At 43.8% G+C, this 14,023-nt stretch overlaps 1 protein-coding gene across 2 annotated transcripts; it reads right to left on the bottom strand.

Annotated features, from left to right (window-relative positions):
- Positions 1 to 8,254: 8,254 nt before the first annotated feature.
- CTSL (cathepsin L) lies at positions 8,255 to 12,864 on the bottom strand. 2 transcript variants are annotated; one of them, XM_007176965.2, is made up of 8 exons: positions 12,790 to 12,864; positions 12,161 to 12,297; positions 11,736 to 11,858; positions 11,497 to 11,643; positions 10,816 to 11,040; positions 10,202 to 10,364; positions 9,442 to 9,559; positions 8,255 to 8,628 (listed from the first exon to the last, which is right to left on the bottom strand). In XM_007176965.2, exons 2-8 carry the CDS (start codon positions 12,284 to 12,286, stop codon positions 8,529 to 8,531), a joined length of 1,002 nt encoding a protein of 333 aa, XP_007177027.1. In that variant the 5' UTR covers positions 12,287 to 12,297; positions 12,790 to 12,864; the 3' UTR covers positions 8,255 to 8,528. The 2 variants fall into 2 exon arrangements, with proteins under 2 accessions (XP_007177027.1, XP_007177028.2); XM_007176966.2 differs by having other exon boundaries at positions 8,537 to 8,809.
- Between the last annotated feature and the right edge of the window lie 1,159 nt (positions 12,865 to 14,023).

The following is a 14,023-nucleotide window of genomic DNA, read 5'->3' on the forward strand; positions in this document are numbered from 1 at the left end:
AGCTTCTAGTCACTTCCCCACAATTACTGCCCTTAGGCCAATCCCCTTTGTCTTGTCATTTTTTCACAAATTTATTATTTCTTTGCCTAAATGGTATAAAAGCTTTCAGCTCTGGTCACTTCCTTGGAACTTCATTCTCTTGTAAAAGTCCCCATGTATGTGTAAAATTTAATAAAATGTGTATGATTTTCTTCTGTTAATCTGGCTTATGTCAGTTTAATTCTTAGGCAGGCCAGACACCCTAAGGAGGTAGAGAAGAATTTTTCCTTCCCTGCCTGCCCACTCACATCATCGAGAGAAAACTTTAGTTAAAGTCAACTGATTGTAAATGTTAATCACTTCTACACGGTATCTTCACAGCAACCTCTAGACTAGTGTTTGACCAAAGAACTGGGCACCATAGCCTAGCCAAGGTGACACATAGAATTAACCATCACAATCTGAAGTACAAATGAGGAAAGATGACCAAGCTATAATCATAGGGGAAAAGGGCATTTTGCAAATAGATATGACGTGATGCCACTTTCATAAAATAAAATTTTAAAAAAACGACAAAACTACATGATCCAGTCCTTCACATTTCACTAGTGGCTATAACTTCTGTGAAGTCTGCGAAAACCTACTTCTGTAATTATCTGTGCCTCCTTCCCCAGGGTTCTCATTGCATCTGTCTCTTCACTGGCTTCCTTGCATCTCTTCCTCTCTCTCTCTCTCTCTCTCTCTCTCTCACACACACACACACACACACGAACCAGGTACCATGCCTGGTGCTAGGGATTTAGCTGTGAAGTAGATAGACAAAATTCCTGCCCTCAAAGAGCTCAGGCCTGGTGGATGGGACACACGTGTAATTCTGGGGATAAAGTACTGTGTGTTTGCTTTGGAGCCATTTAGAGGAGCTGCCATTCCAGAAGTGAGGAGTCAGGCAAGGCTTCCCAGTGGAAATGACGTTTAAACTGAGGCCTGAAAGTGGGACTAGCTTGTCAGGAGAAGGTTAGGGGGGACGGAGAAGGCAAGTGAGAGGGATGAGCACTAGAGGTGAGGGGACAGATGGGCAAAGATTTGAAAATGGGTAGAGTATGGTTTATTGGGGGCACAACTGGTAATTCATTATGGCTGTGGGGGGTAGAGTGTGAGGAGGGTAGTGAGAGATGAGGCTGGAGGGGTAAGAAAGGCCCAACTCATGCAGGGTGTTTTGAGTTGGTTAAGGAGTATGGAGTTTGTCCTGAGGGCAATGGGGAACCACTGACGAGTTTTAAGCAATGGAGGAACATAATCAATATGCATTTTAGTAACTATTACCTACAATATAGACAATGGAGTTGAAGTAGTCAAACTAGAGGCTTGTTAGGTCACCGTTAAGAAGGTTAATGTCATCATCTTGGCCAAAACTGATGGTGATAATGGCACTGATCAAAAGCCATGAGGATGGAGATAAGTGTAGGTGTTTGAGAGCTATTCATGAGGGTTCATGTATCGGTGATTGATTACGTATGTCAGAGAGAGGAAGAGGGGAGGAATGAAGGATATGGATGGACGTGCCATCCACAAAGCCAAGGAGCACTTGGAGATGATGATTCCAGCTCTGTATGTTGGAGTCTGAAATGTTTGTGGGTTAGCTGAGTCAGGATGTCTCGTAGGCAGTTGGATACCTGGGTTTGGAACTCAGGAGAGAGACAGGGAGTCGTCAGCATGAAGGTGGTACCTGAAGTAATTAGACTAGATGAGGTCATTTGGGAGGATCTGGAAGGAAAGCCTTACTTTAGGGATGGGCCTAAGTTAGGATGAGAATAGAAGGTGAGGAAGTGGAGGATGGCAAGTTTAGACAAGCTGTTCAAGAGGTTCAGCTGGAAACAGGAGGAGGAACATAATGCAGTAACTGGAATAACCCAGGGTTAAGAGGGGTTTTGCTTGCTTGTTTTATGAGATGGACAAGACACACTTAACATCTTTAAAGAAAAAAAAAGAAGGAACAAAAACAATGAAAAACAAAATTGCATGTGTGTTTGGGTAAAGACAGAGCGAAAGGACTGTTAATATCCCTGAATTAATAATTGTGGTTGTTCCTCTGAGGAAGGGGAATATTTAAGGGGATACATTTCCAAAACGGGCCTTTGCTTTATCTTCACTGCTTGACTCTTAAAACTCTGAGAATGTGTTCATATAATGTGGATACATCAATTATTCATTTGTCCAGATAGAAGATTTTGTTGTGCGCCTGCTTTGTGCCAGGTCCTGTCTTTAGTGCTGAGGGTAGAGAGGTGAACAAAACAGAGCCCCTTGTCTCTGTATGGGTCTCTGTACAGACTAAGTGCTGATGTGTGGAAGAGACACAATAAACAAAACCAACAAATAAAATGTAATAGCATGTCAGATGGTGATAAATGCTATGGGAAAAATAAATCAGGGGAGGGGAGAACAGTACTACCAAGGGTTATTTTCATTTTAGTTCCTGGTAAAGACAGGCTTCACAAAGAGGATGACATTCCAGCCAAGACCAGGCAGAAGGGAGGAGCCTTGTACACACCTAGGGGAAAGCCTTATAGGGAAGGGGACAAAAAATACATAAAAGTACATTTAAACTAAAAAAAATTTCAAAACATTAAAAAAAATACTGTATGCATGTTTTTAAGCATCCTACTTCAAGAATCTCACTCACCATATCTCAGGAATGGCCTGATGCACATTTTTTTGTTGTTGTTGTTTTTTTTTAAATTTATTTTATTGAGATATAGCTGATTTACAATGTTGTATTAATTTCTGCTGTACACCAAAGTAATTCATTTATGCATATATATATATATATATATATATATATATATATATATTCTTTTTCATATTCTTTTCCATTATGGTTTATTACAGGACACTGAATATAGTTCCCTGGGCTATACAGTAGGACCTTGTTTATCCATTTTATATATAATAGTTTGCATCTGCTAATCCCAAGATCTCAATCCATCCCTCCCCACCCCACACACACACCCTTGGCAACCACAAGTCTGTTCTCTATGTCTGAGTCTGTTTCTGTTTCATAGATAAGTTCACTTGTGTCATATTTTAGATTCCACGTATAAGTGATATCATTTGATATTTGTCTTCGTCTAACTTACTTCACTTAGTATGATAATTTCTAGGTCCATCCATATTGCTGCAAATGGCATTATTTCATTCTTTTGTATGCCTGGGTAGTATTCCATTTTATATGTTTACCACATCTTCTTTATCCATTCATCTGTTGATGGACATTTAGGTTGTTTCCATTTCTTGGCTACTGTAAATAGTGCCGCTACGAACCTTGGGGTGCATGTGTCTTTTAAAATTATAGTTTTGTCCATATATATACCCAGGAGTGGGATTGCTGTATCATATGGTAACTCTATTTTTAGTTTTTGAAGGAACCTCCATACTGTTCGCCATAGTGGCTGCACAAATTTACATTCCCACAAACAGTGTACGAGGGTTCCTTTTTCTCCACACCTTCTCCAAGCATTTGTTATTTGTATTCCTTTTCATTATGGCCATTCTGACTGGTGTGAGGTGGTATCTCATTGTAGTTTTGATTGGCTGGTGCACATTTGATAGCTGGGAAAATGAGTAGGAAGAAGATAAGTGCAGGTTCCCACCAGGTGAATTGTTAACTCCACCTTAGACCATGTTCTCTGGCCTGTTGCTTAACAAAAGAGCTTCTCAAGGGGTTTTTTGTTTGGAAATGCAGCTCAACCCCAGGAAGCTATCTTCTTCTTGGAAGTTAGACTGACACCTGCGACAATATGACAGTCATGTGACAAAAGGCTCTCAAGACATCCAGGGACAGTGAGGATGGTGGGCCAGCAAGTGCAGACCAGGACTACCTCCTACCAAAGGAAAACAAAAGTTGCCACAGGAGACAGCCTACACTCAGGAGACAGAGCACAAAACCCTGGAAGAGCACTTGTTATCAGAGATCAGGACTTAAGTGTCAAAAAACACCACAGTATTCCCCTGCATGAGTTAGGCCATTTTGTGTCACCACTACTTTTTGAGCAGCATATATAATATTAAGTTTTCTTGCATCAACTCCCATGTTTCCTTCATATCTAATGGTCTTTCCTCCCTCACAGAGAAAAACAGGAAACATTTGGTGTCATCAAGTGAAAGAGGTGCCAGAGAGTAAAGAAGATATTAATTTTCACCAAGTTAAATACAAAGAGAAGGAAGCAAAGCTTGTTTTCAGTGCATTTTAATGTGTGAGAATGTGTTGCTATGAGGTATTGACTGTTCCTGGTTTGCAGCGCTGACCAGTGCTTGATTTAGATGAGAGAGGATATGTGAGGAAGGGAAAAGATACCCAAACTTCTTGTGTCTTTTCTTCTGCTTGCAAATCTTTAAATCCAAGCTTCTCCCGTTTTAGCCAACCATTTCCTTGTGGACTGTAGCATTTGAAGCATGTGAGGAAAGGCCAAGAACCATTGTGAGTTGAGAGATTTCTTCCTTATCCCTCCCTTATGTTCAGCAAGTCTGACTTGTCTTTGGTGTTTTTTTTTTTTTTTTTTAGTTTAGTTTTGGCTGCATTGGGTCTTCGTTGCCGCGCGCGGGCTTTCTCTAGTTGCGGCGAGCGGGGCCTACTCTTCGTTGCGGCGCGTGGGCTTCTCACTGCGATGGCTTCTCTTTTGGAGCACGGGCTCTAGGCGCACGGGCTTCAGTAGTTGTGGCTCGCGGGCTCTAGAGCACAGGCTCAGTAGTTGTGGCACATGGGCTTAGTGTTCCGCAGCATATGGGATCTTCCTGGACCAGGGCTCAAACCCGTGTCTCCTGCATTGGCAGGTGGATTCTTAACCACTGCGCCACCAGGGAAGTCCCATCTTTGGTGGTCTGGTCAAGACCTGCTCTGCTTGCCGCACTTGTGTCCTCTGGGTTGCTAAGGAGAGCACGAGGCTAGCTGTGCAGGACAAGTGCAGTAGTTTCCTGGGGCTGACACGACATATACCACAAACTCATTGGCTTAAAGTCACAGGAATTTATTCTCTCATGCCTGGAGGCCAGAATTCCAAACCAAAGTGTCTGCAGGGCTATATCCCCTCCGAGGGCTCTAGGGAGGAATCCTTTGTTGCCTCTTCCAGCTTCTGATAGTAAGTTCATGTTTCAGACAAGTTTTTTGTGTCGACTGAAAAAAAAAAAAAAGCACAACCTAAAAGTTGAGAATTATGCTTTATTTGTCAGACATCCTGAGTACTTAAGCTGGGGAGACAGCCTCTCAGATAGCTCTGAGGGACTGTTCTGAACAGGTAAGGGAGGAGCCAGGATATATATAGGAGTCTTTGCAAACAAACAGACAAATAAAACCAGGTAGTCAGAACATCAAAAGATTACTGTTAATTAAAGAAAACCAGACCTTTCAAGTTGAGGAATTTAGTGCTTTTCTATGAGTAGGAAGATGCCAGAGTCTGGACTTATTGAAACTACTCCTTTGATATGCATCTTAACTATCTAGGCCCGGTATCCTGTTTTTCTCCATCCTGAATCCCCTCAGGGTGCACAGTTGGGGGCAGTTGCAGTGGCAGAGGGCTTGATGGCTGCAACATCCTTGGCTTACTGACATGGCAGGCGACATTCACACACATTTGTAAAAATCAAAATTTGTTTTCAGCTTTATTTGATTCATGTCGACTGGCTTATTTTAAAAAGCTTTTATGATGGATGCTGTTTGGAACTTTTCACAGTTTAATTAAATGTCTTTAAAAGTTACAGAACCTTCTAACATGTGTTTAATCATTTAGGTATTGTTTAGTTTGGAACTTTTCACAAGTTTAAATAAATATAAATGTCTTTGAAAGTTGCAGAAGACTCTAATATCTGTTTAATCGTATGACATCTGAGAGGTCTTCACATTTTCATTCATATCAGCACCTAGGCATTTTCTTAGAGTCTTGGGCTGTACTTCCAAGATTATGTGGACAGAAGTATGAGCTAGCCTGTCACGGTGAAGCAAGGTGACAGTCACTAAGGAGTCCTTTCTAGTGGACTTTCAGAGACTGAAGGTGGCAGATTGCATTTTCCAAAGATGGCCACAACCACGTCTTCAATCCCACATGCTTTTCTGCTAAGTGACCTTGCCTCTCCCCACCAGGAGGTAGACTGTCAGCCCCCTCCCCTGTAACCTGGGCGTCCCTGGTGACATGCTCTGAATACAATGCGGCAGCAGAGGTTTCACTGGGGACTAAGACCAGGTTATAAGAAGCCTTGCAGTTCCTCACTGGGCATTCCGGCTTACGTTCTCTTGGGATGTTCCTCTCAGAACCAGCCTTCGTGCCATGGGAGCCCAAGCCACGGAGAGGCCCAGTAGGTACTCTGGTGGGCAGCCAGGGCTGAATGCCCAGCCCACAGCAGCATCTAGGACAGCCATGTGAGTGAGCCTGTTTGGATGTCGGCCCAGTCAAAACTGCTAATGATTCTGGCACACGTGAAAGACTTCCAAAGGAAAACATGTAGTTAAGCCCAGTCAGGAAATTGGAAAGATGGTTTTTTCAAGCTGCTATGTTTCCTGGTAGTTTGTTTTCCAGTAATAGATAACCAGAATAGTCTTTTCACCGCATGCCCCATTGGTTCCCGTGTCCTAAAAACCTGTGTGTGGGCCCAGCCTCATCTCCCACGCCTCAACCTTCCCACTTTCTCTAAACGTTGTTTCCCTTTTCTAAGGGGTTCTGACCCGGGAAGTCTCTGCTCTGATACCCACCCTTTTATCCTGTGTTACTGCCCGGCTCCTCTGGGTCCATGTCCGGTTTCTCTTCCTTCTGGTGTTTCAACCACCTTCTCTAACAGCACCATCTCCTTCTCAGGGTTGGGAATGTCTCTTCCACAGGGTGAGGACTGGGACGCCATGGGTGCTACACCAATTCCAGTTGTCTCAGTGTGGTCCCAACCAGTAGAAGGGACTCAGATTGGGAGCCTCCCGAATCTTCCTGTGGCTACACTTGATCATGCTATCCCAAAACCCACAGAATTTTACTCCAAATGACACAACATCTGGCATTTGAGGTCAGAAAGTTGGAAACGTAAGCGCCTGCGAGGGAAGGCCACGTTGAGGGTCCAGCATGGCGCACAGTCCAGTGCAGATGGACTTGACCAGAGGCTGCTGGAGGTCTTGTGGGCTGAGAGCCCAGTTCTCCCCCACCTCATGTCTTCAGAAGGAATGACAGGGTCTAATAACTAAATGCTTCCACCTACTCTTTATTTCCTTGAGTAGGAAGGAACATGAGAGTTTTAAACCCAAAGACAGCAAATGAAACTATGTGCTTCCTTAGCCTGTGGAATGTAGGGAGTTTTTCTTTTTTAAAACAAATTCAGGGGCTTCCCTGGTGGCACAGTGGTTGAGAGTCTGCCTGCCAATGCGGGGGACACAGGTTCGAGCCCTGGTCTGGGAAGATCCCACATGCCGCGGAGCAACTACGCCCGTGAGCCACAATTACTGAGCCTGCGCGTCTGGAGCCTGTGCTCCGCAACAAGAGAGGCCGCTACAGTAAGAGGCCCGCGCACCGTGATGAAGAGTGGCCCCCGCTTGCCACAACTAGAGAAAGCCCTCGCACAGAAATGAAGACCCAACACAGCCATAAATGAATGAATAAATAAATGAATAAAAAAAAAAAAAAAAAAGAAAACAAATTCAGGAATTAGGCAGCTAGGTGTAAATTAGGCTTCAGAATATCTCTTTCGATGCTTTCACCTATTGCCCACCTCTGAGGCCACAAGACTATTTCTGAAGCCCAGCCTCAAATGTGGGAGCTTATCCTTCATCGCATATGGACACAAAGACAAACATTCTTGGCAATCCATCGTGTCTGGTCCTTCCTCAGTTGCAAAGTAGCCACATAGTCTTCGCTAGAAGTTGGGGAAGATGCACCAGAAATTGGCTGTGTGACGTTCATCCTGTAACTCTGCTGGGTTGTCACCATCATGGGTCAAATGATCATGATCTCTAAGGCCCTTTTCTTGATTGGAAATCGCATGTATGTGTGTTCACTTTTCTAAAATGTGAATTTTTTCCGTATTAAAATAATTTATCTTTGTCCTTTAGACTGTTTGCCAAATTTTGTTCTATTCAAGGGTTGGGTCAGACACAGTCAATAGGCAGCTGACATATTCAGAACAGTAAGAACCAGAAGGCCACACAGCCATTCTAACAGACCACTGGCACACTCAGTTATGTCTTCAGGGCCCAATTACCTTTTTTACTCTACAAAAACTTAATGTATTAAAAACAGAAAGATGTACCATCTCTACTCTGAAATTGTTTTATTTTAAAGGTAAAACTTTATACATCCTTTTAAAACATGAAAATTCAAAATTCTTGAGGCAAGTCGATCATACAAACCTATTTACAACAGTATTAAAAGAGTGGTAACATTTCACCAGCATAAAATGTCACAGAATTCAAATCACAACTTGGATCTTCAATGATTCAAGTGTTTCATCCCACACAACAAGGTCTGGTTAGTTTTAAGAGAAAATTCTTCCTTTGGATATTCTGTTCTCAATCCTGCCTTTGAGATTTAGACAGTAGGATAACTGGCCATGGTGGCGATTCCACAGTTGTTGTTCTGGTCTTTGGCCATCTTTATGTAGCCATCCATGCCCCAATCTTCACCCCAGCTAAAAGAAGAGAGGGTTTTCCATTTTATACAAAGAATCAAACACATTTATCTTTATTAATACTTAAACAGTGCCCCAGAGTCCAGGACAGATTCAGAAAGAAGCAAGAAAGGCAGTTGTTCTTGTTCCTGGTTGAGTTCTAAATGTGTAAATAACTTCAATCTCCAAACCTCTCATGGAACTGCAAAATTAGAGACAGAAAAAGGAAACTCTTGGGGCCAGATGTGTTTCAGATTTAAGAAAATTTTCAGATTTAGAAATGCAATGGTGCTGGGACTTCCCTGGTGGCGCAGTGGTTAAGAATCCGCCTGCCAATGCAGGGGACACGGGTTTGATCCCTGGTCTGGGAAGATCCCACATGCCGTGGAGCAACTAAGCCCGTGCCACAACTACTGAGCCTGCATGCCACAACTACAAGAGCCCGCGCGCCTAGAGCCTGTGCTCTGCAACAAGAGAAGCCACCGCAAGGAGAAGCCCGCGCATGCAACAAAGAGTAGCCCCCACTCCACGCAACTAGAGAAAGCCTGCGCAGCAACAAAGACCCAAGCAGCCAAAAAAAAAAAAAAAAATTAATTAATTAAATTAAAAAAAACAAAAAAGAAATGCAATGGTGTCAAAGCTACATCGATACCCTAGGCAAGCTTGAGAGAGTACCTTAATGTTATAATCAAACATTAATATGTCTGTGTTCACCCTAAGTGGCATAAAGACTTCGGAAGTGTGCTTAAGGGTTTGAGAACCTGTATCCAAATACTGATTCCAAAAGGGACTCCCATTTCAATCTCAAATATAAGTATTTTGGGCACTTTATACCTGTTCTTGACAAGCCAGTATTTATTGTTATCTGAGTCTGCTCCTTCAAACCCATAGCCAACCACCAGAACACCATGATCCAGTTCTTCGCTGCTGCAGTATGGATCATAATAAATGCCTGGGAAAATAAAATTCAATGCTGGGGTGAGGACCTCCAAGTGACACATGACAGTAACCCAGCCTATCAACTAGGATAAGGGAGACACCTCAAAATTCAGCTAAAGGACATAAATCTAGATAGGATTTAAAAACAAGATCTATTATTTTAATCTAGGCTAGGGATCTAGGTTCTCATCTAACACTAGCAGAAATACTGGAACAATCTCTTTTGTAAACAATGTGTGAAGAGGCATAAAAGACCACTCCCTAAAACCTTATCATTTTACTTTCAGAATGTGAGTCTAGGGAAACAGCACACAACACAAAATTACTTCAGGCAAGAGGTTCTTTCCAGTTTTAATTACAGTAGTAAAATTCTTTGGAAAATTTCAAAGGTCTAACAACTGGAAAAAAGTAAATTAAGCTATACGAATCAAATTAAGTAGCCATTTAAATATATTTGTGAAGTGCTTAAAATCATGGGGATTCAAGTAATGTCAAATGGACACATCAGGCACAAATACTACATGAACAACTTATGTTAAATCTACACACCCCCAAATTATACACTGAATTCTACACACCAAAGAGTCAATCTTGCTGTATGTCATGGTGGTTTTCCAGTTTTTCTGCCTAAACTTCCATACAGACAGATGCTTACCTGCTTTATAGAACCGGAAGGTTGGATGGCTTGCATCTATAGCAACAGAGATGGGGCCCACAGTTGCCACTGCCTTCATAAGGGCCCTCTCTTGCTTAGGAATGTCCACGAAACCAGTGTCGTTGGCAGCAGAACTCTGTGGTCTGTAGTGGCAGGATTCATCCTTTTTCAAAGGTAATGGGGAAGAGACTTGATTAATACCATCCCCCTCCTGGGGTACATGAGTTCAAGACAGTCTGCAGCTTAATGATTTCCAAGTCAAGTTTGTTATAAAGCACCCCAGGAAATGAAATGATATTGGTTGTTTTGAAATGGAAAAAATAGCTGGTGTCTATTCAATGAGACACGCTCAGTCTACCTGTCCATAAGAAACTTTTAATCTGGAGAAATTTATACTTACATAGAATGGTATGTATATTTCCACATGACACAGAAATATTAACAGCTTTATGGTAACTACCTAAACAGAGAACTGTGCAAGGCTAACATATTTTAATGCTAGTTCTGACAGTCTGCAGATATAGAGTCTACAATCTAAAATGTGAATTCTAAATTGGTATCTGTTTTCCCCCAAAGTGTTCAACTTTGATAACAAGATAAGGAGCTCCTTTTACCCTTCCAAAATATGGATAGGATTCCTCTGAGTCCAGGCCTCCATTGTCCTTAACATACTGGAAGGCATTATCCATTAGGCCACCACTGCAACCCTCATTGCCTTGAGGCCGAGAGCAGTCCACCAGGTTCTGCTCACTCAGTGAGACAAGTTTGCCAGTTTTCCGGAACATCTGTCCTTCAAGGGCACCAGTGGCACTAAAAGCCCAACAAGAACCACACGTACCCTGAAAACAAAATTTAAAAGCTCTTAGTCTACAAAACAAATAGCAAGACTTTGACAACAGCCCATATATCTGAAAATGCTTTTAAAAACTAGTGAATTGCATCCAAACTCTAGTCATTCAGAGCAGGCCATGGGGCGTTTCCAAAAGGAAACCCCTTCTCCAGGCATTTGAGGGCTCTTGTGTCCGCTTTCAGTGCTTCAGAAGGAAAAGTCTTCAAGAGCTGGCAAACAACTCTTCATCACAGCAAACGCATCTCTCATTCCAAGAAACTTATCAACACAATTCTTTTTCTCTCAAGGAAATTTGAAACCAAATAAAATGTTTTAAATTCTTGAAAAAAACAAAAAACAAAAAAACGAGTGAATTGGGCATGTTGTTCCACAGCCTATCATTGCAAGGATGGCAACTCCTATTTGGCTTTACTCTTGGAGAGAGATCTGCTGAATACTGTCATACCTGATTCTTCACAGGAGTTACATAGCCTTTCTCTCTCCAATCCATGGATGAGGGAATCGAAGCAAAGACAGGTACTGGGAACACCTTCCCCTTCTTGTGCTTCTGGTTTCGAAGGCCATTCATCACCTGCCTGAATTCTTCACTCGTCTTCAAGGAAAAGGAAACAATGTTGAAAAGCAAGAGGTTATTTTCCTAAAGTGCTCAGGAGGGGAGGCACAAAAAGTTCATGCCACACTCACCATGTCACCGAAGGCATTCATTGCCATGGTGAAGCCATGTTTCCCTTGGCTGTATTCCTGATTGTGCAGGTCAATCATTTTCATATTCTTCTCCCACACTGTTCTCCTCCATCCTTCTTCATTCTACAGGCAAACAGGTAACCTATACTCTTTATTTCTATTTAAAACCAACCCACCTTCACCAAGTGGATTTGCAGACAGAGAGGAAGAGAAACCATGGCCAGAGATGGCTTTATACTCTTGGGAACTGTTTCCCAGCGCCCACACAACAGGGTCGTATGCCCGTACTGTACTCAGTCATGGGTGCCATGAAGTTACTGCCCTGGTAAGAGCCAGCCTCAAGAGGCTACTATCTGCTATAAACTCCCAACAGCATGGACCATTCTCTGCGGGGTTTCAGATGGACAGTTTCAGATGTTACCAACCAAGCCATATAGTTTCCTGTGTGTTGCCTTCCACAATTTCCACCGTGCATTTAAACTGAGATCAAGTTTTGGAGCCGCTAAGGCTATTCCCAAGCAAAGGGCAGTCAGGAGGAGTGAAGGATTCATGTTTCAAAAGCCTAGGAAGGGAAAAGAAATGAGTATCTGATTAAACCAATCTTACTAAAAGGCCATCCTACTTTTTTCTGAGACGTTATACCCACTGTGGTGAAGTAAAAACATTTATCTTCCCAAGTATTTACACAAGGACTGTAGGGGAAGGCTAAGGACGTGGATAGAGAAAAACAGCTCAGAGACCTCAGTTTCCGCGCCGGAGAGGCTCAGGGTCTTCTGGGACTCAGAGCAGCGGCTAGGGCGAAGCTCCCTCCCGCGTTGCAGACGGGGCCAGGCCAGGGGCGTGCCGCCCCGCCCCCCGCCCCCGGCGAACGCCCGCCGCTCTCAGAGGATGTTGACGCGGCGCAGGGAACAGAGGGCACTGCAGCCCGGCGTGCGGGGCTCAGGCTGCCCTGTGTGACCGGCGCCTCCTGGGACCTCTCCCAACCCCAAGCCTGGCAGTCCCGCTGGTTCCCGGGGTGACCCCGCCGCGCCAGGCCCCAGCCCGTGGTGCTCACCTGCGGCGGGCGCAGCTGCGCCAGCAACTATGGATCCGGGGGCGTCGGAGGTTGGGCTGTGGGCGCATGTCCTCCCATTTAAGGCCCCGGGATTCCGCTCGGCCGGCCCCGCCCCCGCTAGCCCGCGCCGCGATTGGCTGAGCTGCATGTGGGCGGAGCCCCTGTGCTGGGATTCCCGGCGCCTCACGAGGCTGGTCCCAACTTGGCCAGGTGCCAGCCTCAGTGGACCCGACGGCGGCGAGCTGGGCAGCGCTGAGAAGGGCGGCCAGCGCCTCCTTGGGGACCCGGATCAAGTAATTACCTCGATTGCGCTCGGCCGGTGGTTCACGAAAAGAAGCTTATAGGGAGCACCAAGTGGATTATCAGCGCAACCCTGTGCCTCCTTTAGTCCTAGAGTTTTTGGTGAAAGTCTGCGGGAGGGCTGTCTAGTTTAAGGGTTCCCGCTTATTCCACAGCAAAGGTGGGGCGGGCTGGAGGAATGCGGAGCCCTCAGGGCCTTACCTCAGGCCCTCAGGGCCTTACCTCCCGGGCTGAGGGTGGTACCAGCTGGGTGTGAGAAGAATCGGAGCGGAAAGGCAGTTCCTCAAAGCTCGGGACGCTCTGGTCACTCCCCAAATCCCAGGAGGAAAAGGGGACGGGCTGGGTGGGTCTCCAGAGAAGGCATGGCATTTTGTAATGCCCCTTTCCTGTCTTCGCCGGTCAGGGGTTCCTCTCACCTCTCAAGCTTTCCTCAAAACCAACAGAAACAAGTTATTTACAGAAAAATTTAGTTTAAAAAAAGGAAAGGTGGAAGGTAGAAACTGCTCTTACCTTCCCACACTCTACATTAGGGATTGTTATGTCTTCCTTAGTATCTAAGTTGCTTTTCTTGAGATTTAAGAAATTTGACTCTTACTTCAGTGAGTTCTACTTTACATTTAATGTCAGGATTTAAATGACAGTTAGTGAAACATTTTAAATGGAGGAAAATAGATTTATATATTAAATATTAATTTATATAATTAATAATTTAAGGAACACAAGCTAGAAAAGTTGTACATGTTTGTCCTTTACTACATAAAAATATATTCATTGTAGAAAATACCTTTTAGAAAAAAGTTATCATTACCTCATGTCCCTTCCCACATTACCTTTTTTCTATGGATATTTTGAATTTTTTTAAATAAAAATGTAGTCGTGGTTCACTGGACTTGTAAACTAATTTCTACTTAAGATTAAATGGATAAGCATTCTG

Source organism: Balaenoptera acutorostrata, chromosome 6 (genome assembly GCF_949987535.1).
Source record: "Balaenoptera acutorostrata chromosome 6, mBalAcu1.1, whole genome shotgun sequence".
Classification (NCBI taxonomy): domain Eukaryota; kingdom Metazoa; phylum Chordata; class Mammalia; order Artiodactyla; family Balaenopteridae; genus Balaenoptera; species Balaenoptera acutorostrata.

Excerpts from the sequence above, each read along its gene's own strand:
- CTSL (XM_007176965.2), bottom strand. The coding sequence starts at position 12,286 with ATGAATCCTTCACTCCTCCTGACTGCCCTTTGCTTGGGAATAGCCTTA. Across the intron at positions 11,644-11,735 it reads TGAATGCCTTCGGTGACATG|ACGAGTGAAGAATTCAGGCA; the intron begins GTGAGTGTGGCA and ends TTTTCCTTGAAG. Across the intron at positions 11,041-11,496 it reads TAACTCCTGTGAAGAATCAG|GGTACGTGTGGTTCTTGTTG; the intron begins GTATGACAGTAT and ends TTTTGTTTTCAG.